The 22496-nt window shown below is 41.4% G+C and overlaps 1 protein-coding gene across 2 annotated transcripts in view; it reads right to left on the bottom strand.

The window, feature by feature from the left end:
• snx29 (sorting nexin 29) overlaps positions 1 to 22496 on the bottom strand; it is a 145146-nt gene that overhangs the window by 24328 nt on the left and 98322 nt on the right. The window contains exon 19 of one of the 2 annotated variants that reach the window (XM_071463453.1): positions 2686 to 2826. In XM_071463453.1, the coding sequence (XP_071319554.1) occupies positions 2686 to 2826 (141 nt within the window). Of the gene's footprint in view, positions 1 to 2685; positions 2827 to 16820; positions 16906 to 22496 lie in introns of those variants that run through there. The other variant, XM_071463455.1, reaches the window with a different exon arrangement.

The following is a 22496-nucleotide window of genomic DNA, read 5'->3' on the forward strand; positions in this document are numbered from 1 at the left end:
CAGCTCAGCAGGCCTGCTGATTACTAAGAAAACCCCAACCACACACACACACACACACACCATGAAAAACACAGGCATGTACACATTACCCCTCTCACTCAAAAACACAAATTCTAGGTTCTAGGTAATTTAAGGTGCTAGTAACAAATTGGAAGACAGAAATCTGCTCTCCACAGTGCAACCTGACTCAAACATCCTACTGCATATTATTAAAGTAATAGAAACTTTTAAAAGAGAGAGCAAAAATAAATAGTGTGGGTGAGAAGAAGAGACCTCAAGAGGGTTATAAAACAGCTCCACTTAAAATGAGAAGACAAAAAAAAACATGAAGGAAAACAGCTAAAGGTGATTTGGTTACAGAGAGAAAACTGGCATGAAAATTCAACAACACAAAGAAAGAAATCTTGCAATGTATTGTGAGAGACGAATGAATGAAGGACAAGAATAACGTGTGAGTTAGAATGACTGAATTGTCATAGTAAGATACGTTAACCCCTGAAAATAAGTTTAGTTCAGCTCCACTGGTTGAAACTTTCAACACTGTGACATCACAACGTACTGACCACACCAAGAGTTCACCTCTACATCACTGCAGCAAGGTGAAACTTGAACCACTGGAGGTTACAAAAACCATTTTTTTTGTGGTGTTAAGTTGCTCCGGTGCATCCATTAGACTTTAAAATGAAATGTAAGGCAAGGGTTCATCCTGCTGGACGCCTTTGGAGCAGCGTGTAATGTTCCCACTTTAAAATGTGGTCAGAGAATCACAAAGTCAGAGCTGCTTTTTCTGCAGTGACGGACGACTTCCTGGAGACGGTGAAAACCAATAATTCACACAAACCTGCAGAGTAATGAGCTTTCAGAGAGCTTTCCAGGGCACAATGACACCGCCTGTCTAGGCCTTTGATAGACACTTGCTCCTCCACATGATCCCACACAGTCATGCACACCCCCACACACACCCACACACACACTCAACCTTTTCTCACATTTACAGCCCCTGCAACTCAGCGTTCAGCCCAGTTTCTAGCCGTGAAAGAGCTGTGTCTTTGAAGGTGGGGAGTCATACGACAGCTTTTGGCTGTGCCAGCATCAAATCCAACCAGCCGGAGAATCGGGGTCAGAACCAAATTATCTCCCAAAGGTTGGAGGGAGACAGAGGGCGACAGGATGAAAAGAAGGGAGAGAGGGGAGGTGTGAGAGGAGCGAGAGAGATCTCCTAGTTACTGTTCAAGCAAGTGAGCCATGGAAACGTGGGGAAGCAACTTTCCCCTGGAGATGAAGAGTGTGTGTGTCAGCAAAACAGAAAAGATGAAGAAAGAGGAGTTGTGATAAAATGCCGTCAGGGATCTGACGGTGGTTAACCTCGTCTGGTCACCACTTTATTTCCTCAACAGTTTATAGGCTGATATAACGTTTTACAGCCTGATGTAAATGTTTATGATCACTGGTGAAAGTCCTGTGGGGATTGTATCCATTATGGTTCAATTGACCATTTACTAAAGCCCTCCCCCGAACACCCAGCCATTATCCAATCAGAGTGTAACTAGGCACAGCAAAGTCTGTCAAGCTTTGGTTTTCTCCACATACCAAACCGATGTACGCGGGGCTGCAGTCGGAGTGATACTCTGCATTTAAAGAGATTGGTCGGTAGCGTGTTTTTTCTTCCAGCTTTTCAAAACCAAAAACACAACAGCAAAGGTATTAGGAATGGATTAAGCATCTGGTCTAACATAAGCTACAAATATTAGCATGTCTGGCTAGGCATGTTATTTCAGAGGCCAAGAAGCATTTAAATTATCATCCACTGTGTGAAAGCCACTGTATCTGGGAGTAGCTCTGCTCTGCTCAGTGGCTACTTTCTGGTCTGCAACAGTATTTAAGTTCAGGTTATTTAACATGGGGTTGTGTGAGGTAGTTATCCATAGTTGGTGTATTATGTGCAGAAGATTTGGATCAGCGCTCTCTCAGTGATGGGGCCACCTGCAAAAACGTATTCTAGCCACTTGCTAAAAAATGCCCATAGAAAAGAAGCTAATATCAGCTTTTTCACTGCTATATTCTGCCATCAAAAACCACTTTCCTTTGGAATTCCATTTTTTCAAGGGTTGAATTACTGTATTCCTACACGAAGTGCAACTACGATCTGCAGAGTATACATTCCACGCCATAGTTGCACTTGTGTGTAGTAAAACAGTGGGGTTCTCTAAACTGGCAGCGCGCTGATTGGCTGCAGGTAATACACTAGTGTATACGACAGTACCTCACACAACCCAATGTCAAATAACCCGAACTTAAATGCAGTTGCAGACCAGAATATAGCAACTGAGCAGGACAGAGATACTCCTTGATAAAGTAGCTTTCACACAGTGGGGAAATACAACACAGTGGATGTTAATGGGGCTTTTAAATGCTTCTTGGCCTTGCAAGTAAACTATCAATTGTCCTTAAAGCCTTTTCTCTTGTAAGGTTAACAGTGAACCATGCTGTTTGAAGTAACAACAGTAACGAAGGGGGGAGGGGCTTAGCAGTCAATTGATTCTGTACCTGATTTTTGTTTCTTCTATATAATTATCAACTGGTGGTCATACACTGCTGTTTATTTACCACGACTCGACACAAGTGGTTGACAGAGAGACAGAGGCACAGACAGACAGGTTCGGGACGGGGTTACTGTTGGCTCACCTTGTTCCCTATGGCTTTCTTGGGTGGGAAGTTGAAGGTGTCCACCTGTGGAAACTGGGTCCTCAGGTGGTTGTGGAGCTCCCTGAACTCTGTGTAACGTCTGTACACATTCCACTCATTGTCCAGGATGCGGATGTAGACCTAAGGAAAGGTAAGACACGTCTCGATCACCATCATTATCGTCTCCATGCAAAAATGTGAAGCCCTCAAATCAGGAATTAAAATCATGGCTGGAGAAACAAGGTGGTTATTGAGTAGACCAGAATACAGGAATTTCCCCCTGTGAGAAGTTTACAAACAAGAATTTGATTATGGAATATGATGAAAAAAAGAAAAAAGAAAGAAAGAAAAAACGGAAAACACACCAATAGCACCCTGTTGTGTAACAATCTTTTTTTGTCATTCATAGATTTGTCATCAAGCACTTAAAATAAATAAATGAGATGGGTGAAAGAATGACTTCCTCTCATCCTTGTAGATGTGTATTTTCACTTACATTCTGCAACAAAAAACCGAGAAAGAGTCTCTATAGATGTGACTGTGCTGCCACCATTTCTATGCACCATTAGCTGCTTTATTCAGACTCACGAAAGATAGAGGCAGCAGAGAGAGAAGGAAAGATGAGCCTATTACAAGAAAGAGAGGGTGAAAAAGAGCTGGCTTCCATTTTCACAGTAAAAAAAACAGGGAATACACAGAGAGAAAAGAGAAAGCAGAACGGCTTTCGAGAATTCAATTTTAAAGTGCCCAGCCACAAAAAACAGACTCAATTCAGGTACACGAAAAGGGGAATTGATTCAAAAATCGACCAAATGCACCCAGGCATAGCTCCCCCTTACCAGGCAAATCAGAAAACAAAGTAAACAGAAGACAACAACGTCAAAACTGTGCCATAACGTTGTACTGCGTGTTCCCTTCCAAAGCCACGTCGTCCTGAAGGTGTTCATGAGGGCCATTACTGCTGTAATCATCTGCATGAAGTGTCACACACAAACTCAAGAAACAGGGTGAGATGTAATGCAGGTCTTTCATTTATAAACCCTGAGCTTCACATTGTGAGTCATTTTTAAAATAACTTTTTTCTTTGCTGGAGGGTCACATGAAGTTGACTGAGCATGCATGCTGTTTCTGCCCAGTTACACTGCAGCTTGGTCGACTGCTGAGCTGCTCCACTGGGGCGCTGGAACCGGGACGAATGTGCATCACCCAAGCAAACCACAGCAACAGCTGCTGGAGGAAGGAAGACTCTTAAGGCACTGGTACACTCCAACGGAAAAAAAACCCCTCTCCCTGTTACCGTACAGTGTCAAAACCTGTGAGAGCTGCTTTCTGTAATTTTTTCAAAATGTACCATCTAACATTCATGCCCACTTCAGCAACTGGCCACATGTGCCAAGGGTGAATCTATGAGTTTGTTCCAAATTTCTTGGTGATCTATCCGACAGTTGTTAAGACATATGACTCAAAACCACAATATCGGCCACATGGTGGCGCTAGACAACCAAAATAAAAGGGGTTCATCATCTGGGAACCATGGACGCCTGCTCTCATGGCTAAACTTGCTGATTTACACATCTCTTTGCTTATTTCTGTTACCTTTTAGTTATACTAAATTTTTTGTCTTTTTGTTAGCTTAACCTTTGCGTGGTCAGTCTGTGACCACTGGGGGCTAGATGCAACCTTACTGAATGGGTTTCGTGCTCCTCGATGAGTCCCCAAAACTTTGTGCCAATCCATCCAATAGCTGTTGAGATATTACACAGAGTAAGTGAAAAGTTTGACTTTCCTGATGGCTAGAGGAAAAACCACAGGATCACCAGACTTGTTAAGATGCATCCTCTGGTGACCATGAATATCTGTACAGAGTTTCATGGCAGTCCTTCAGACAGTTAGAGATTTTTCAGTCAGGACCAAAGAGGTGGACTGACCAACAGCCTCTAGCACATTATTTGACTTTAAGACACTTGAATTGGGCCTCTTAATTACACTTCTATAATGAAATGTCCTGCTCAGATGTGCAGCCAACAAACTGTCAGATCTACAGGAACCCTGACTACATTTTGGGTTCATGCCAAGCTCGTTGGCACGTTTTTGACGGGCACAGGAGCAAGTAGATGATGACAGAATTTTTTTTGTTTTGAGGTGACACTTCCTTTATTCAGTGATCTTTGTCAGCATGCATGCTACTGTGCTGTCTGGGTTACGTGACAAACATGAAAAATGTGGCATTTTGGACAGCCATTAAGAGGAGACTGACAGCTGAAGCTTTGTTAGCTGTCCTGAATGTCTCACTGTTAATATTTCAGCATCAGTGACAGACATGTCTAGACACTCTTCTTGTTATAAAAAGATATGATGAGAAAATGACACTTCACAGTATAGTTGAATTAAATACTCTAAATCACATACCATCTTGTACATGGACGTCTTCTGAATAAGTGGGAGGTGAGAAAGTATACCAAGATGTTTTTGGTCTGCTTCTCTCTGTCTTCTTCATCAAATTGCTCACTTTATCTACAATATAATTGTAGAATAATAGTAGAATAATAGCTTTTATCTTTTTATACAATGGTATGAGCATATATATCCTTAATTAAAGATGCAAAGATGAGAAAGTGCATGAGGTGAAAAGTACAGGTTTTGCCCAGTCATTCAGCTGGCACACAGCTCATTGAGGCAATTAAGTTAAGCTATTTCTTCTCATAGTCATAACTCTGCCAACTCTGAACACTCAGACATGATTTGTATATTTTTAGATTCATCATGACTTTACCTTTGCTTAGCTTGTCATTATCTGTGATGCCCATCATGACCAAATGTCCATAAATCTGCTGAGGAACAAAAGATGCTCTTTATAACTCAGGACTTGTCTTGAGAATCATCATGTTTTAAGTTTTCTTCAGTGTCAAAGTAATCCAGGTACATCAATAGGTTCACTGTAAACAGGAACTGCTATTGTCTGATTCAGAATACTTTTCAAGGAGGGGCCCACAGTTTCACACTTTAGAAAACGCCTGCTTTACCGCAACTTGTTCCAAAGTATCGAACCCCTCAACTGAAAATTAAGTTTTTGGCCTTGTCAACATGTCCTTGTGATGTTTTTTTTAATATAATACAAGACATATCATGAGTGAAATAAACAGTCAACGCCATGACTGTTCATTTCCACCTTGGAACTGCAGTGAACCAATGACAGTCTCATAAAAACTGATTCAGACAACCAGGCATTCATATATCATATCGCCAATCTCATGAGCTTGCGGGGACTGGGGGTGGGCGAAATAAACTTGAAACCTTGTTAGTACAGAGAGCAAGAGTTTCCATTAGCACAGCCACTAACACTGTGTCAGCCCCTGCCAGTTACAAGCTGACAAGCTGCATAAATAAATAAAAAATGCTAACTACGCCAACCGTTCTGATACATCTGCTAGTCACTGATTTTGGTCTCAACAGACTCCTCATCTGAGTCTGGGTCTGACTGAGGCCCAACATATGGCTGAGTCTCTCTGATGTTTCCTCCACTGATCACCTTGACACTCCCTGCTCTTTCACCTGTCAACCTGGAGCAAACAGTGGTGGTGGGTTGGGCACAAGGACTGATCCAGATTTCTCAATGAGGAAGTAAGGGTAGGCGTGCTTCCAGCCCTAGTTTTTGATTTTTAATTTTTTTTTTTTCACTTCTTATGTGGGAAACCCATGTTTAACAAAATATTAATCATAGCAGAGTATTTTTACATAGTTTAAAACATGTCTGGAGGGGAATTTTAAGAGCACCTGCACTAAAGGAAACACCTGAATCTGGCAAATGACAGTAGCAATTGACAAGATGGGAGCAGACAAGGCCACTAATGGATTGGAGACTTGTCGTCTCAGCACTTTATGTCCGACCTACAGAGGCACATCAAAGCTTTTGCCAACTTCTTTTTTGCAAGTTAAGAACTGACTTGTCATGATCCAGTTGTGTGTGTGTGTGTGTGTGTGATGTTATGGCATCTTCCATCATGATCAAAGTGAGGGATGGAGACTCCACTGACTAAACTGGGCCATGATGAATGAATCCAAGTCTCCTGTATGAAAATATTTCATGCACTGAGATAAACAAGACTAGGTCAAAACCTACTACATGGGGTCGCCCAGGTCGATCACCTGGTAGAGCACGTACCATTAAGGCTGAGTCTTTAATGCACAGCCCTGGTTTAAATTTGCTGAATATCATCCTCTCTAGCAACATTCAACATGGCCACTCGTATCCTGCTTTCATGATAAATGTACCTACACAACCCAAACAAATCCCAAACAAATGACTGTTTACCTAAGCTTTAATCTAGCTACAAATGAGCTAAGTAGGCAACACTGCACGCTGTAAAGGTCGACCTCCCCCCACACCTAAAAAAAACTGTTATTTTGAAAGAACAACAGCCAATGGGGAAAGTCCTACAGTCAGCCAACCGACCAATGGTGTAACTTGATGACTCAGTCACGCTGCATTCGGCTGAGCAATAGTGTAACTTGATCACTCACTCACTCAGTCACAGAGTGATGTTGTGACAAAAATTCACTCACAAATTCACAACTTGAACATTTCAACTTTTGAAAGATTGGAGAAAATTAAGAAAAATCTGTCAATGTGACCAAGTACACTTCTACACAGCTAAAGGTAGATGAATTGGTCATACATCATCTTGCTCAATATTTCATAATTCACAATTTTAGTCTAGACTTGTCAAAAGTCTTATCCCCGTCATTATCTCAATAGTACCAAAACTTCAGAGAGCTGAATTTCCACACATCCACATCTCCACACTTGCCTGAATCACTCCATCAATGTAAAAACAGGCATGTCAAAGTCAAAGTGAAGGCCAAACTGAGCAATTACCTAATGTAGCATTAAGTTGAGGGCTAGACATTTCATTATGTATTCAATACATTATTGTCCGACTGGGGAAAGCAAGGTCTGTGCTTTAAAATATTCCATATGGTCTGTTGAAACACTCTACTGAACATAAAGTCCTCAAAAGCATGATAAATAACTCGCTACAGTAACTTTCCAGACAAATTAATGCATTTTGGTAAAGTTTCAACTTTAATATCTGATTAATATCTGATTCCACCTCACTGACCTAAAAGCAGCATGTCAGTGAGTGTATGACATTTCCTGGAACATAATGTATCTGTAAGTGAAACATAATTAATGAATAAATCAAATATTATCCTCATATTTTTACATAATCCACAATAAACATACTGTAGCCAGCTTCAAAGACCCGAATACACTGGGTGCATACGGGAATATGTTCTCATCTGTGTAACCCAGCCACATGTCATCTCTTGGGTCTGAATACACATTAAGAGCTGCATTAGCAAAGACGTGACGATAGAATCAGTCCCATAGTGTCTGTAGTTTCTCAGACATCAAATGGCTCCTCACATATGGCAGTATTAGCACAGCAAGCTTAATCCACTTTACGCCGTCTCATTGGCACACTTATTTATGGCAACACATTAGCCTCTGCACACGGCTACCAGCACCCTCCTCCTGAATAATCACAGATAGTCTTTCATTATCTCTGACAAAAAATCTTGGCAACATCTAAACTGCAGCATCCTTGAATATTTGAGCACCAGCAGTTCGATATCTCCAATAAAAGCCGTCTTCAAACAGGGAGGGGGTCTCTAATCATGGTTCTGAGGGACCTGGTGGAAAATGGTTGGTGGATTTTGGCTGTTGCTGAGAGCGCAACTGTGATGGACACAGTCCTTCTGTCATTATTTAAATGGCTCATGAGAATATCTGACAAAGCATGATAATATTTGATGAAAATATGACCTCGACGAGTCAACATAAGAAGGAAAATCCACCTTCGGTTACTGAAGTATAAGCAATTTATGTTGATAAGAAAGGTCTTTTAGTGGTTGAAAATTGACTCAGGTGGAAACTCACTGCATTCAGCTTCAGGCCATATTGTAGCAAAATGAAAGGTCAAGAAAAAGTGTATATGGTACTCTTTAGTCATAATACTACACTGTAGCTGTGTTGCAATTTTATCTATTGAATCTAATGTTGGTGTAGAAGGATGTCTGTATGGCTGTTGCAGAATGGATTTCTCACTCTGTGACACACATCTTTGCAGAAAAAGGGGTTTAAAAAGAAGTGCTCACTGTCTAGAGTCTGAGGAGCTGTCCAAACCAGGTAGTTTACTGTTGATGGTCCCTAAACAAACTCTACTTCTGATGTACTCTTGAAAGAAGTTGTCTACATTTGACACAGAAATAAACCAAAATTGGCCCACCAGCGCAAGGTACTCGATAACAAGATTTAACTGTCAGTTTTTAGATGTTGGTCGCTTCACAGTTTGGTTTGAAATTCTCCAAAACATGCACAGACTTCATTATCAGTACAGTAGCAGCTGAAGTTTCAGCACTCTGCACGTGATTCATTCAGGCACTGTATTGTGTGGAGAGGAGGTCGGCTACACTTTGACAAAGAGCACAACATGTAATCACTGTAGTTAGTTACGTGTGTAAAACTAAAGATCGGTGTAAAGCGCGGTGTAGGCAGCTGTATTGATTGAAACAGAGGTGCATTTGCTCCATCAGACGGACACAATAATGTAACACATCGTAGGCTTGACATTCATGCCAAAAATGACTCTTACAAACCCCTCAAATTGGTGGATTTCAAATCACAAAACTAAATATTACCATTTGATAGAGCAGCGCAACAATCGGTCAATACAGTAGGTTTACACACTTTTTCTGCCTAGAATTAGATTAGAAGATTGATGCCACTCTCATATCTGCCCATTAAAGATAAGGTTAAAAATAATTAAAATGACATCATATCATCATATATATCTAATTTATTTAATCTGCATAAAATCCAAAGTTAAAAAGCAACAAGTTGTGATTTAATAGGGGGATACATGCCAGAACATTTCTCTGCTGGAGGCAGTGACTTCCTGGAGTCTTGTTTTCACAATGAGGTTGCCAGGCAACCGGAGGAGACTAGGTTGGTTTTCTTGTCTAACTGGAGGAAAAAAAAAAGGGTATTTCCAAATGTTTAACTTTTCCTTTAGGAGCATTTTAAATACATTTCAATTAAAACTTTCATATGATTAACTGTTATTTGTTCACTGTTGTGTCAATGAGCTTTTTTTAGATTTAGATAGATAACTAGGCTAATTCCTATAGATCAGTGATGACATTTCAGACAGAACACCACTGAACAAGAACAGGAGCCTCACTTTTAGCTGACCAGAGATATGATGAAGACTGTAGAAACGACAGAGGAAATAAAATGGCCCTAAAGAGAGCAAGTGAACAAAAAAAACAGAGGAAGAAATCAGTTCCCTTTTTGTGAGGACGTGTGTATATGTGCGTTATCTTTTGTCCCTCCACTGAGTAATAATTCATTTCAACAGTCGATGTCAGATGACAGTTATTAAATGACAGTAACTGGTTGGTGACACTATAACAAAAGCTGTGCTCTGTGTTTTCCCAGCCTACTTAGATGTAAAAGGGCTAGAATGTGCTTTCATTTATTCATTAGGATCCCCATTAGCAGACACCTCAGCGACTGCAAGCCGGTCTGAGGTATGCCAACCACACATGCACAGTGATGCATGATTCAAAGTTTCTAATTGTGTGTGTGAAATGTGGGAGGAAGTTCCAGCACCTGGTGGAAACCCACATGAAGCTGAGTAGAACATGCAAAGTGCCCCACTCAAAGGACAACCAAACACCCATCTCTGCAGCCTTATCCCAGGGAACAGCGCACAGCACGACAGCTTCTCGAGGGAAAAGGGCCCTCGCATACCGTGAAATAACTTCAGAAATCAAGATCTGAAACAGGAAGCCTGTGAACAGATAATTGCAGCTTTTTCCTTGCTTGACATTTAACTGGGTCTTTAGCCTGAGGATATTCCAACAAGCAGGTGGAACAAGGAGCAGCAGCCGAGGACTGCAGAAAGTGCAGATGATAACGATGTCTCTCTGCCTGCTCTATCTCTCTGAGAAAACCCTGGCCTGTGGTTCCCCCATCTGACAGCCAGGCTAACTGTAGGTGTTCAGACTGTGGTAAAAAAAAAAACACTTGTGCAAACCCATTTCCAGCACCACAGGAGGTCCATACAGAGAGCCCTTTTTGCTCACTTCACAGTCGGAAGTCTCCACAACTGCCGGGCACAGGCGCAAGATGGCTGATGATGGCTTTTTTGGCGAATGTATCACATCACCAAATCATGTTTGGAGGTAGCTCGTGTCTTCTATCTTAACTTGTGATGATGAGGGTTATCACTCACACAGATTTAAAAACATAACGACTCCAACTGCATCTGCTTCTCACCTCTTCCAACAGGTTCTGGTTGGGTTTGGTTGAAATCTAACACTAGGTGAAGGTGCCGAGCAGATCAGAGGGAGGCAGGGAAGAAACAACTGAAGGACTACAGCAAAAAGAGAGAGAGAGAGAGAGTGAGCGAGAGGAGAAGAGCAGATTCAAGTCAAACCAAAGCAAAGGCAGCAGAGCCTCATGTTATCACCGCTCCCTCTTCATCATTGTAGGCCAAAACATTTGCCCAATTAGGCAGAAAATAGAATCCATTTGGGGCTTGAAGGGGGGGGGGTGAATATATGTGTACTGCCTTGTCATGTACCTGAAACCCAGCTTAATTCATGTAACTTGCTGTTTAGAAAAAAAGACACCACAGATAAACTGACAATAGACAAATAGACCATCTTACACCGCAAGTACCTTCGCTAGATTCAGACTGACACAGTCGTCACTTTCCCGTCCATCGCCCACCTTGCTTAGATAGCAAGTTCACTTGCGCCCATCTGAGCGGCCGTTGGTCTGGTCAGGTGCATTGCTGGCACGTTACTTATCTTGAGACAATGGAAAGTGATTGCTCAACTGACCAACACAAGTCTGGCCTCATGTCAGTGGTTCAGTATTTCACTGTTATTTTAAGGGCGTATTGTCCAGAGTGCATACACTCTATGCCTGTTACGCACAAGCAGAGTGTGTCACAGTGTTTGTTCCACTACAGTTTTATAATGAATTGAAATTGAATTTACATGTCACATAATATATCATAAAAGATGTTGAACGTTACATTCAAACATTGTGCTCAGTAGAGCTGTGCCCAGCACATTGATTCACTCAGCCCTTTCTGCCTTTCTTCTGATCTGTGAGGCAGAGCTTTGAACTAAATACTGTCAGCATGCCAACATGCTCATAATAACTATTCTAACATGCTAATGTGTATGGAGTATACTTTACAGTGTTCATCAGCTTAGTTAAACATGTAAGCATGCTAACATGCAACACAAAGTATTTCAGTTTTGCTGATTTTTTGTCATAAACTTAAGTACTGGACAGATTTGAATTTTGACCTGATGGTGGCATTAGATCGAAAATTGAAATTCATCCTGAGGACAGCATGGATGTTTGCACTGAACTGCACTGAACTCAGTTGTTAAGACATTTCATGTAAAACAAGAATGTCTACCTTGTGGTAATACCAGAGGAAAAGTCAGGGGACCACCAAACATGTCCTTACAGAAGACCCACTGTTTGACTGACAAGTCATCCTTTAGAAAAGTGGTCGGTGCAACACCATGTGAGCACCAAAGTTGACCCATTTATCCACAAAATTATTATTTAACTGACAAGATGACTCCTGTGACACTGTTTACAGATCTTCTGAGATCCAAAGAATCAACCGTTCAAAAAAGCAGTAAGAGACAATGTAATGAGACGATAAGAGAGATAGAAAAAAGAAAAGAGAAAATAGGAATACAGAGACAATGCCAAAGAGAAAGGCAGAAAGAGGGAGGGTGATTACTACCTTAACTGCAGTTAAGGTGTTTATTTTAGAGCTCTGCTGCTCCTGACATCCCACAGAATTAGACACTGTGAGGAGAGGAGCTGGTGGATGTAGATGAGGAAGAGCAAAATAGGAGGAAGAATGTTGCTGGAAGAGAGGAGAGGGGGAGGAGGAGGAAGAAGAAGAGGAGGAGGAACTAAAGACAATCAAGACAAGGGCAACTACAGTTGAATCTGTGAGAGAAAGAACCAGAAAATAGGTGGAAGGGCAAGAAAGAAGGAGTGAAGAGGAGGACAGAGTGGAGGTGTGTGGATGGAAAATAAACTTAGCATTCTTTTGATGACTGTGCTCACTTCTAAATTACACAAATGAATGAATGATTAAATGGGGAAATGAACGTCTGATTGTACAGTACGAGTCCACAAGGAAACCAACAAGCAAAACAACTCTTGCTCAGTGTGGCAACGTGATGAAGCAACGGGTGGCATTTCAGCCAAACCACTGAAACTCCACTGTTCTGTTGCTAAGTGGAAGCTAATGAAAGCGACAAAGCTGCTGCACCACACACCAACAGATTACTGCTTCTGATTATCTTGATATATGGATTCAGGGAACCATATCTCTCTACTGGTTCCAGTTTTTATCCCCTCCCTGGGTCTTCAGTACACGTATAACTACTCCCCATCTACCTATAAAGGCTGAGATATTTATTTTACAAGATAAAATAAAGCCATTCACCTTTTGAGTGTCCTGTGCACTCTGTCTCTGCTTAAGGGAGATGGCTGGAAGTTTATGAGGCTGAGGTGAGGTCTTCAATCGCAGGGGAAAAAAAGGCCTTCCTTCAAATCTGCCTCACCAATTACCTTGCCCTTGACTTTATCTCTTACATCAAGAAGATGGAACAGGAGATAACTGAGGGGTTCTGTATCTTTTTACCACCGAGAGATTTTCATCATATGTAATTTAAGCCATTTCCTGCACACAGCTGTATGCAAATGTTTGGGCACCCGTCGGCAAGTAGCACAACAGTAGTTCTGTTGATTCTTGAAATGAAAAGGAGTAAAAGCAACACCTGCAGCAGACAGACATTAAAATAAGCTGTTCCTCAAATGTTAATGCACTGTTACTTTTGATGCGGCGCACACATCAATACATCGCTTTTGTTTTGCTTCTGTTAAGACTTTGAAATATGAAAAAAAGAAGCAGCTGGTGTTTCAAGGAGGATCCTCCTCATTAAAATCTAATAACCGAAACTAAAGCAGAGTGTGCAGGGAGGGTTTTTCCACACATTATACTGACTGACTCCCAAGGCATCTCCTACATGCCTGTCAAAAACACCTCCTAAATGTGAAAAGGAGCTATTGTTAAAATATTCTGTTTTCTATTTTACTGTCTGAATTGAAGAAAATGTCCCATCACTCTACCAATCTCGGCAAACAACACCACCAATCCCTAAGTGCATATTGGTGCTTTTGAAAGACAGAGTTTTGCTGAAATTGAATTTTGTTGAATAGACTCTTCAGCTATTTAAATTGCAGAGAGGAAACAAAACAATGCAAAACACTTTATGGAAAAAGATGCCAACCAACAGAACAGACTTAATCCTAGTTACCAACACTGACTATAAACAGAGGTCATATCAGACTAAGCTGCAGTATAAAGGAGACACATCTTACTTGACCAGACATTTTGGGGGCAGTGGAAAGGAGCTGTAAAACAACACTGCTTTTTAAGTGGATATGGCGAACTTGTTAGCAAATGTTTTCCTATTTAAACATCCAGCGGATATGGATCAATATTAGCATTCATTTGGAATCATGCTAATGACCATCTGATGAATGCAAGTTCAATATTCACTCTCCTTTTAGGAGAATGAATGTTTTTGTTCTTCACTTTCTTCTGAAGGAAATACCTGTCTCTTAAGTTGCTGTCAAAAAATGCTGAAAATAACCATTGTCTTGTTTGCATTGCATTTCCTGTGACTACTTCATAATAAAGGTCAACTTGAGTTTCACCACTTCAATGCTTTTAATGTGACTTAACAGACATTTATTTAAATGAAAATCTGGATTTCCACTTGAAGACATTTTAATACAAATTTAGGCCTTATTTTTTAGATTAATGAATTCAATTCCTTTTAAAGAGACTATATGTAGGTTTTCTCTGTTGCTGAATGTGGCTTCTTGCTGGGAGCATGTGGTGGTGATTGTTACTTGACAAGAGCTTCAGCCATCGTTGTCTTTATAACACAAGGTCTTAAGATCTTGCCCTCTGAGCAACGGGCAGATTGGAGGCAACAATGAGTCGCGATAGGAAAGTGATGAAGCGGGCTGGGGCTTGCTGGTTAGCGTGCTAACTTCAGTAGAAGAAAAGACCTGAGTTAGCAAGAGTTAACATTGGTGATGTTTTCCACCACTGGAGACAGGAATGAAGTTTGATGCTGAACTCCTGTTTCTTCTGGACTGGTGAATAAACAGCTGTTAATGCTATTGTGTATGTAGGAACAGCAAAGCTTACCAATAGCTCCTTTAAGGCTGTTTAAGGATTCGTGGGAACCACTCAGGTACAAAATATCAGGAGGCTCATTGAGCATGCTGGATAAAGATCGAAAATTAGGCTTTAAAGGCCCAGAGGAAAAAACTGTTCTTTCTATTTTCTAGACCCCCTTCCTCTCTTCCTCATCAATACACCAGACTCTGTAAGCTTTTTATCTCTTGAGGACACAGCACAACTTCTTTAAGACCAGCGGGTGGTAACCAGATATGAGCGTTCAATCTCCAAGTTGGGGGCTACCTTGGAAAAACTGTCTGACGCCACAGTGGGAGGAAAACAGAACAAGCCACAGCTCTTATCTTTGTCTTTTATCACCACTGCTTCACTCATTCTGTCCTCCTCATCTCCCACTCCCTTCTCCTGTCATCTCCCTCCCTCCCTCCCACTCCTCGTCTTTGTATGTCCCTCCTCCAACAATTTGACGAAAAACTCAGTCACTGTAGGAGACCCCTTCCCTCACACCTCTGTCATGTGAATGAATGAGTCACTGACAAGTCCCAAGAACTGGCTTTGAGCATATTAAGAAAGCTAGGGAGTAAGTGATTGAAGGTAAGGGCGGAGTGGAGGATGTAGAGCAAAGTAGAGCTGAATGGGGCAGAAAGAAAAGAGGGGAGGGGAAAGTGGAGTGATGGGAAAAATTAAGCGTGAGAGGGAGAGGCAGATAATTAGTGACACAAGCAAAATGGGTAAATATAAATTGTGAGTAACAAGAGAGAAGAAGCACAGAGAGCGGAGCAGAGAGAGGAGGCGAGGCAGACTGACAAATTATGTCCCGACCCAGGATCTAATCAGATGTCTTGAGGTTAAAACAGAGATCATCACACTCCCTTGAAGGGACAACGCTGTCACCATTATCCCCACAGGGAGAAATGGCAGACGAAGTCTCCATCCCACCTCTCACTGCCCACTTCCACTTTAAAGCAGATAACACCCAATTTAATATACACATTAGAGGCAAGGTGGGCAAACTGAGAATCCACTGAACCAGACATCATTACTCCAAATTACAGGCTGTTTAGGCATTCAGGGCTAACAAAGTCGTGCAATACACTTGTGACACTTATAATGTTCAAATTTAGTTTTGACTGCGTCCGCAAGCTGTTCAACGGTAATTCTGTGCGTTTGGTTTTGGAGTGCATTGTATAGTAAGGTGTGTGCATTAGTTTTTTCTTATGGCACGCCAGTCAAACACAACAGCACCACACACTACAAATGAATACAAATGACCATAGCGGTGAATCAGTAAATGTTCACTGAACAGCTAACAGTGTGTATGTCGGACGATATCCAAAATAAAACTTTGCAGCAAAAAATGTTTTAATTTCAACACTTTTACTTCAGTTTCCTCAACGGCCTCAAGGTTTAACAGTTTTGTTTCATGTTTATATGAAAGTATTAAAAAAAATTAAACAGACTTTTACGATCCTTAATTGTTCTCATTTCAAGATTCTGATTTTACATCATAACAAGAGATTCTATGACATATGTTTCTCATTGCTGCATTGCAAATCATTTTCACAGTTAACTTTTCTTGTTATAATCATGTTAATCACTTGATTTTATGTTATAAAACTTTCACAAAAAAAAAAAACATATCTCATTGAAACAAACTTTTCATGTTATAACATAAGTTTATTTGTTGCAGCAGAGATGATGCAGTCAGCGCCTAAAAAAAAGACAAAGCCTATACACGCTGGAAAAATCGAGAATGACTAGTTCATATTGTTTGAGAGAGGTTTTATTTCATGGTTGGGATGAGACACAGCCAAAATATCATCCATCCTTTACTTCTACCCAATTATTTAGTCCAGGATTGCAGAGGGCTGAAGGTTATCCCAGCTCACTGTGGGCAACAGGCAAGATACATTTGGACAGGTCAGTGGTCTCACAAGGCTAAAATGTTCCGTACAGAGACATGATGCTACTAATACAGGAAACAGGCACAGGCAATTCTTGGGGTTCAAATTAAAAACTATATGTAAGACTAGAATGGCACTCAGTCAATCCTCCACATCTGTCAGAGCACCAAATCGTACAAAGTCATAGATCTGGACCATCAATGTCTGTTTTTACATCAAGATCCATCCATTATCTCATTAGAAACTGGATCTGCCACAAATTTTAGTGGGTTCTTCCCTGGGTCAGGCCAACCCCTGCTTATGTGTCAGCACGGACCAGGGAAGAGCCCATAAAATTTTGGGGCAGATCTGGATTGTTTACTATGAATCTCTTTTTTTTTCTCTTAAGTCCAGAGTATGTTGTCTGGCATCAGCCTTGGCTGAGGTCAGCAACCTGTGAGTGCCCTTCTAGTATTGTATTGTATTATATTGTAAATGGACTGTACCACTTTCTTTGTCTTGTCAAAACACTTTATACTACCAAGCCACATTTACCCTTTCAAAGACAGATTCATGCTGCACTTTTTTCAAAACATATCATATCATCATCACATACTTTATTATCACACCCACACCAATGATACCTTGGGGTCAGTTTGGGGTTTGAAGTTCCATACCTTGCCATGGACACTTCAACATGCACAACGGAGGAACTGGGAATCGAACCACTGGAAATCTTATTAATGGGCGACCAGCCCTACCATCTGAGTCACCGATGATCTGGCGAAAAGGTCATCTTTTAATCCCTGATACAGCCAATACTTGCCCATCAACAGCTTTGAATCTTGTTAAAATGCCACTGAACCAGACACTGAACCCCAATCTCCCCATTGTGAATTGCTCTGGATAAGACTGATGTCTTAAGTGCCAGAAATGGAAATGTAATGTAAATTACACTGATGCTGAAGTTGATGTGGTGCCCGTGCTGCAGCATGCAGCAGTAAAAGCAGCCTCTGTGCCGTCCCCTGGGTGTTTAATCTATGACTGATGGATGTAAGACCAAGACAACGACTGTAATTATCATCATCATCATTGTAAAACATCCATCATTACCATCATCAACATAATAGTTATATTCCTCTGTCACCAACCAGCCATTATCATAACCATAATCACTCACGTGCACGTCCGCACACACTCCGATTCCTGTACGTGCATGGCAACACACACAGACCCACTGAAAAACTGTGCACGAGCTCATCAGCAGTACCCACGTTTAAAAACAGAACATCCATCTGTCTTTGAATGCAACACCAGCACACGCACACAAGTACACGCACTCACTGAAGGTTCACATTAATACATATGGATGTATTATCTCATCTGCATAGCTAAAGCAGCCCATCACCATGTGGTCTGAGCCTCTGGCTAATCAGTGGAACTCAAACTGAGCAGGTCTGGATGTAAAGCTTACCGCATCGGCAGCCACAAGTCTCCCATGTTAACCCAGCCGCGCCCAGTTGCTAATATAGAAATTAAAGGTGCTAACACATCCCACATTGCATTTCTCTAGGGAATGGCGGTCCACTGCAGGCAGTGGTGCACACATCTGAAAAAGTGTCAGAGAGGACGTCTCAATTATTCATTGAGTTGCTGATTTATGTGGTTTCATATGGTGCATATTAAAGGCTTTTGGGAGGCAAAGGGAAGCCAAAGATGGTTTATGCAACTGCTATTAATTGGGACCCTCTATCACCCTCTTTCTCTTAGAGTACACAAACAGATACCGTTAAAGGTTCTGTACCGTGCAAGATGTTAGAGAGGTAAAAAAAAAAATATTCAGAGACATGTGCTTTTACAGTATCTCTTAAGTCTGATGCGTGTCTATGGAAATAGAACAAAAGTGTGAACAACACAAAGAGGAAGAGAATGAGAGTGAGAAAAGTTACAGCAGACATTATCCAGTCTCATTAGCATAATTAAAACAGTGAAAAGTTTGCAGTGAGTCCCTGACTAGGCTCAGCTTTTTGCTGATCAAAGAGAATTGCTTATTTTAAATATATGCACATACAGTAAAAATGTACATGTAAAACAGCCTGGGAGATGAGGATCAGAGGTGCTAGTTCTCAACATTGACATTCTGCTATTTCCATATACTGTAATGTACATGCACACATTCACACAGCAGTACATATGTGTTTGGTACTTAGATGGTGTTTGCGTTTATGTGTGCATACATGGATGGATTTAGCAGGGAACAGTGCAACACTCTGCTGTGGCTAAAACATATCTAAGAGGTGTTCGTCTTTGTCTCGCCTGGGAAGCAGCGAGAGGTTAAATGTGTAATTCATTTTTGTTGTCAAATGGCTGTGGAGGTGGGAGGGCCCCACCCACTTTGTCCTGGAACTCATCATCAGGAGCAACACCGGCCTCCCAACCAGTCTAAGACTGGAAAATGATTGGGAAAGGATTGACAAAAGAGTTAGAGAGGGCAACGAAAAAATGGAAGGGGTGAAAAAGGTAAGAAAGGAGTTCCTGATAAAAATAGAACAAGAGAGAGATAATGAGGAAAAGCAGTGGAAAGTGGGAGGGGCAGAGGTAGAAAGATGGATGATGATGAGCGGCCAAATCCATGAAAGAGGCTGTAAACACTGAGTTTGTTGGACCAAAACTCCTAAATAACATTCAGCCTAAATGCCAAGAGGAAAAAGATGAATGTGACATATGTGGTATCGGTTTGGGAGCTCTACAACAAGTTGTGGAAAATGAATCTTTTCCACTTCATGCTGCCCTGTCATCACTGGCATGTGTGTATGCAGGTGTGTTTTCAGGGGTTGAGTAGTGAATAAATGATCTTTAAAAACATTAAACATGTATGAATGTTTTTTCTCCAATCACTGTGATAAAACAATGATATAAACGTTTATGTTGTCGCTGGCGGGACTACATCGTATATTTGTTTGCTATCTCAGTCTGATTGTGCTACAAGAAACATCCATGGCTAAAACTGGAGCATCAAAATGGATAGCTGGTTAGCAACAAGAAGAATTAAAGAAAGCGAGTCAAGAGACAGATGGTTAACAAGAGGAAAAAAGAGTTTCCCCTGTTTTCAGGTCAGTCCTGGGTCTTCCATCACTATTATTACAAAAATAATTGCTTTGAGAAGGCACTATTTGGCCTCCACATTGTTATGGGGTTGGTTGTGGGTCACCAACATTTTTCCGATTTTCAAGTGGGCCACGAGTTAGAACAGGTTGGGAACAACTGACCTAACCTTTCAAGGATTAGAAATGCCCTAATTCGGCAGAGGAAACTGCATTCATCAGGTGTTCACATTAAAGGCAACTTTTAGATTTTTTTCTCCATAAGCCCAGAGTGTAAAGCTACAGGTAAGTTGTCTCTTCTTTGTTAGCGAACAAAACTTTATCATAGCTCAGTGATGTCAGCTACAATACAAAGAGTATATCCCTCCCACTGCTGCAACACCGCAGGTATGACACCTAGTAATCAATGGCCTGAAAGCTCCCATCAGACAGCAGCACAGCAGTGAGTTTCTCAGCAGGACTACCCCAGAGTGTCTGGAAAGGAAAATGTAAAATACCTTTAGTCAAATATCAAGATTCATCCATGTGTGGAACTGGATTGAAATAGTGACACGCACCAAAGGTTATGTTGCCCTTAACAATCATCTCACCAAAAGATGATGCTAAGCTAAAATGACTTCAAAGGCACAGCGCAGAATGCTCAATGTGAAAAAAAAGGCACAGTAACAACTAAAGGCTTTAAGGAAGTTTGCAAAAGGGCAAACTGACACTCAACAGCACAACTGGTAACATTGGGGGGGACTAATGAAACCAAGTTTGAACTTTTTAGGAAGAATGCGCAGCATGATGTATTGTATTGCCTCTGAACTGGACAGCTCCCCATCAAGGGGAAAATCAATTCCAAAGTCTATCAAGGTACCTCACAGGATAATATCAGGGTGTCTGCCAAGTGAAGGTCAGTAGAGGTTGGGTGATGCAGCAGAGGATGACCCTAAACATTCAAGAAACCCAGAAGAGGTGCTGTGAAATAGGGCTGAATGAGAAGAAATCATATTGCAACTACTCTGACAGATATTGTGATTGTGACATGAGTCACGATTTTTGCAGGAATGGAGTTGGATGGAATTTCTGCATTTTATTTTCACTGAAAAAAATATGAAAAAGATCATGTGATTTTTGATGGGGTCTGTTCCTTTACGCCTGGAGAACATGATTAGTAGGCTGGAGTATCTCGGTAACCACATAATGCTTCATTTATAATAGTATGTTGTGACACATTTTACCTTCCTTATGTCCGAAGAATATGGCTGAGCTCAAGCAGCTCTGTCAGGAAGGAGCTTGTTTGAGTTTATTGTTGCCAAAAGAGTTTTGACCAGTTGTTAAATCTATGGGTTCGCTTACATTTTCCACTAAACTATGAATGCTTAATGGTGTGTTCACATTTTATGACCAATGGTTGCAAAAATCAGGTGATTCATGAGTGTTCACATACATTTTCTTGCTACTGTATCTTCAGTGTGTAGCGTTTCTGTAACTTCCCAAAACCAACTATCCGACATTCACACCCACATAATGCTTTGATTGGCCAGCTGTTCAGAGGTGAAAGTGGCCACGCATTAAACTTCTGTCTCTAGCTCTCTTTTTTCATTTGTTACACAACTATCCCAGATAGCAAGATGAAACTTGTGGCCCAGTATACACCCGGTTCCACGGCCCGTGTCTGGACCATATACTTCCTCATCAGGGCAGATTCTGACTGTTATCCTTCGGCGCTTGCTGACAGACGGAAGATTTTCTGTGTGTGGGCCAGAATTGGTCCAGATGTGGAAGTAGCATCTGATCATCGTGCTGTATATGGGCCAGACTTGGCCCATGGAACCAGGGTGCATACTGGGCCAGGAGAAACACAAGCATGTGGCCCAAGTATAGGCCAGATGTATCTTGCTATGTGGGATTTGTCGCTCTTGTCATGTGTACAGCCAGGTGCTACACTATGAATATCTTCCTGGAGAAGCTTTGTGAAAATATGCACCATTTCTAAATGACACTGCCTCACCCCTCTCTCTTCGATGGCGGGCTTTTCACTCTGCCTTTGAGTGTGGCCGTTCGGAATAACTATAAACATTTTTGACTTCTGATGTCGTTGGACAGCATGTCTTATGAAGTACTTCTGCAAACCAGCCCTTACTCTAATGTAGGCGCAAGAGTTAAAGTCAGGAGATCACCAAAGTAAATTCATCATCCATGAAAGCCATGACCAGCTTAACACTGCTGCTTTAGTTCTCAGTTCTCTTTCCCAAAGTCCTCATTCATTCTGTATATGAGTTAGCCAACGACCTTACTGCATACATACTGTGAACTCCACGTCAGCTGCTAATAATATACAGCTGGGGAAAAAAAGAGTTCCTCATCATCTTCTGAATGATGTTCTTTTCAAACCACAATGCCAGCCTAAAATACACAGGTAATGAAAACACAGACACTCCTGCACACACCAGACGACTCCTTGTGTTCGTTGACAGCGTGCAAATGATTCTTCCTTCCCGTCTATC

This window comes from Trachinotus anak, unplaced genomic scaffold, assembly GCF_046630095.1.
Source record: "Trachinotus anak isolate AG129_WGS33_773 ecotype Australia unplaced genomic scaffold, CSIRO_AGI_Tana_v1 ptg000025l, whole genome shotgun sequence".
Taxonomy (NCBI): Eukaryota; Metazoa; Chordata; class Actinopteri; order Carangiformes; family Carangidae; genus Trachinotus; species Trachinotus anak.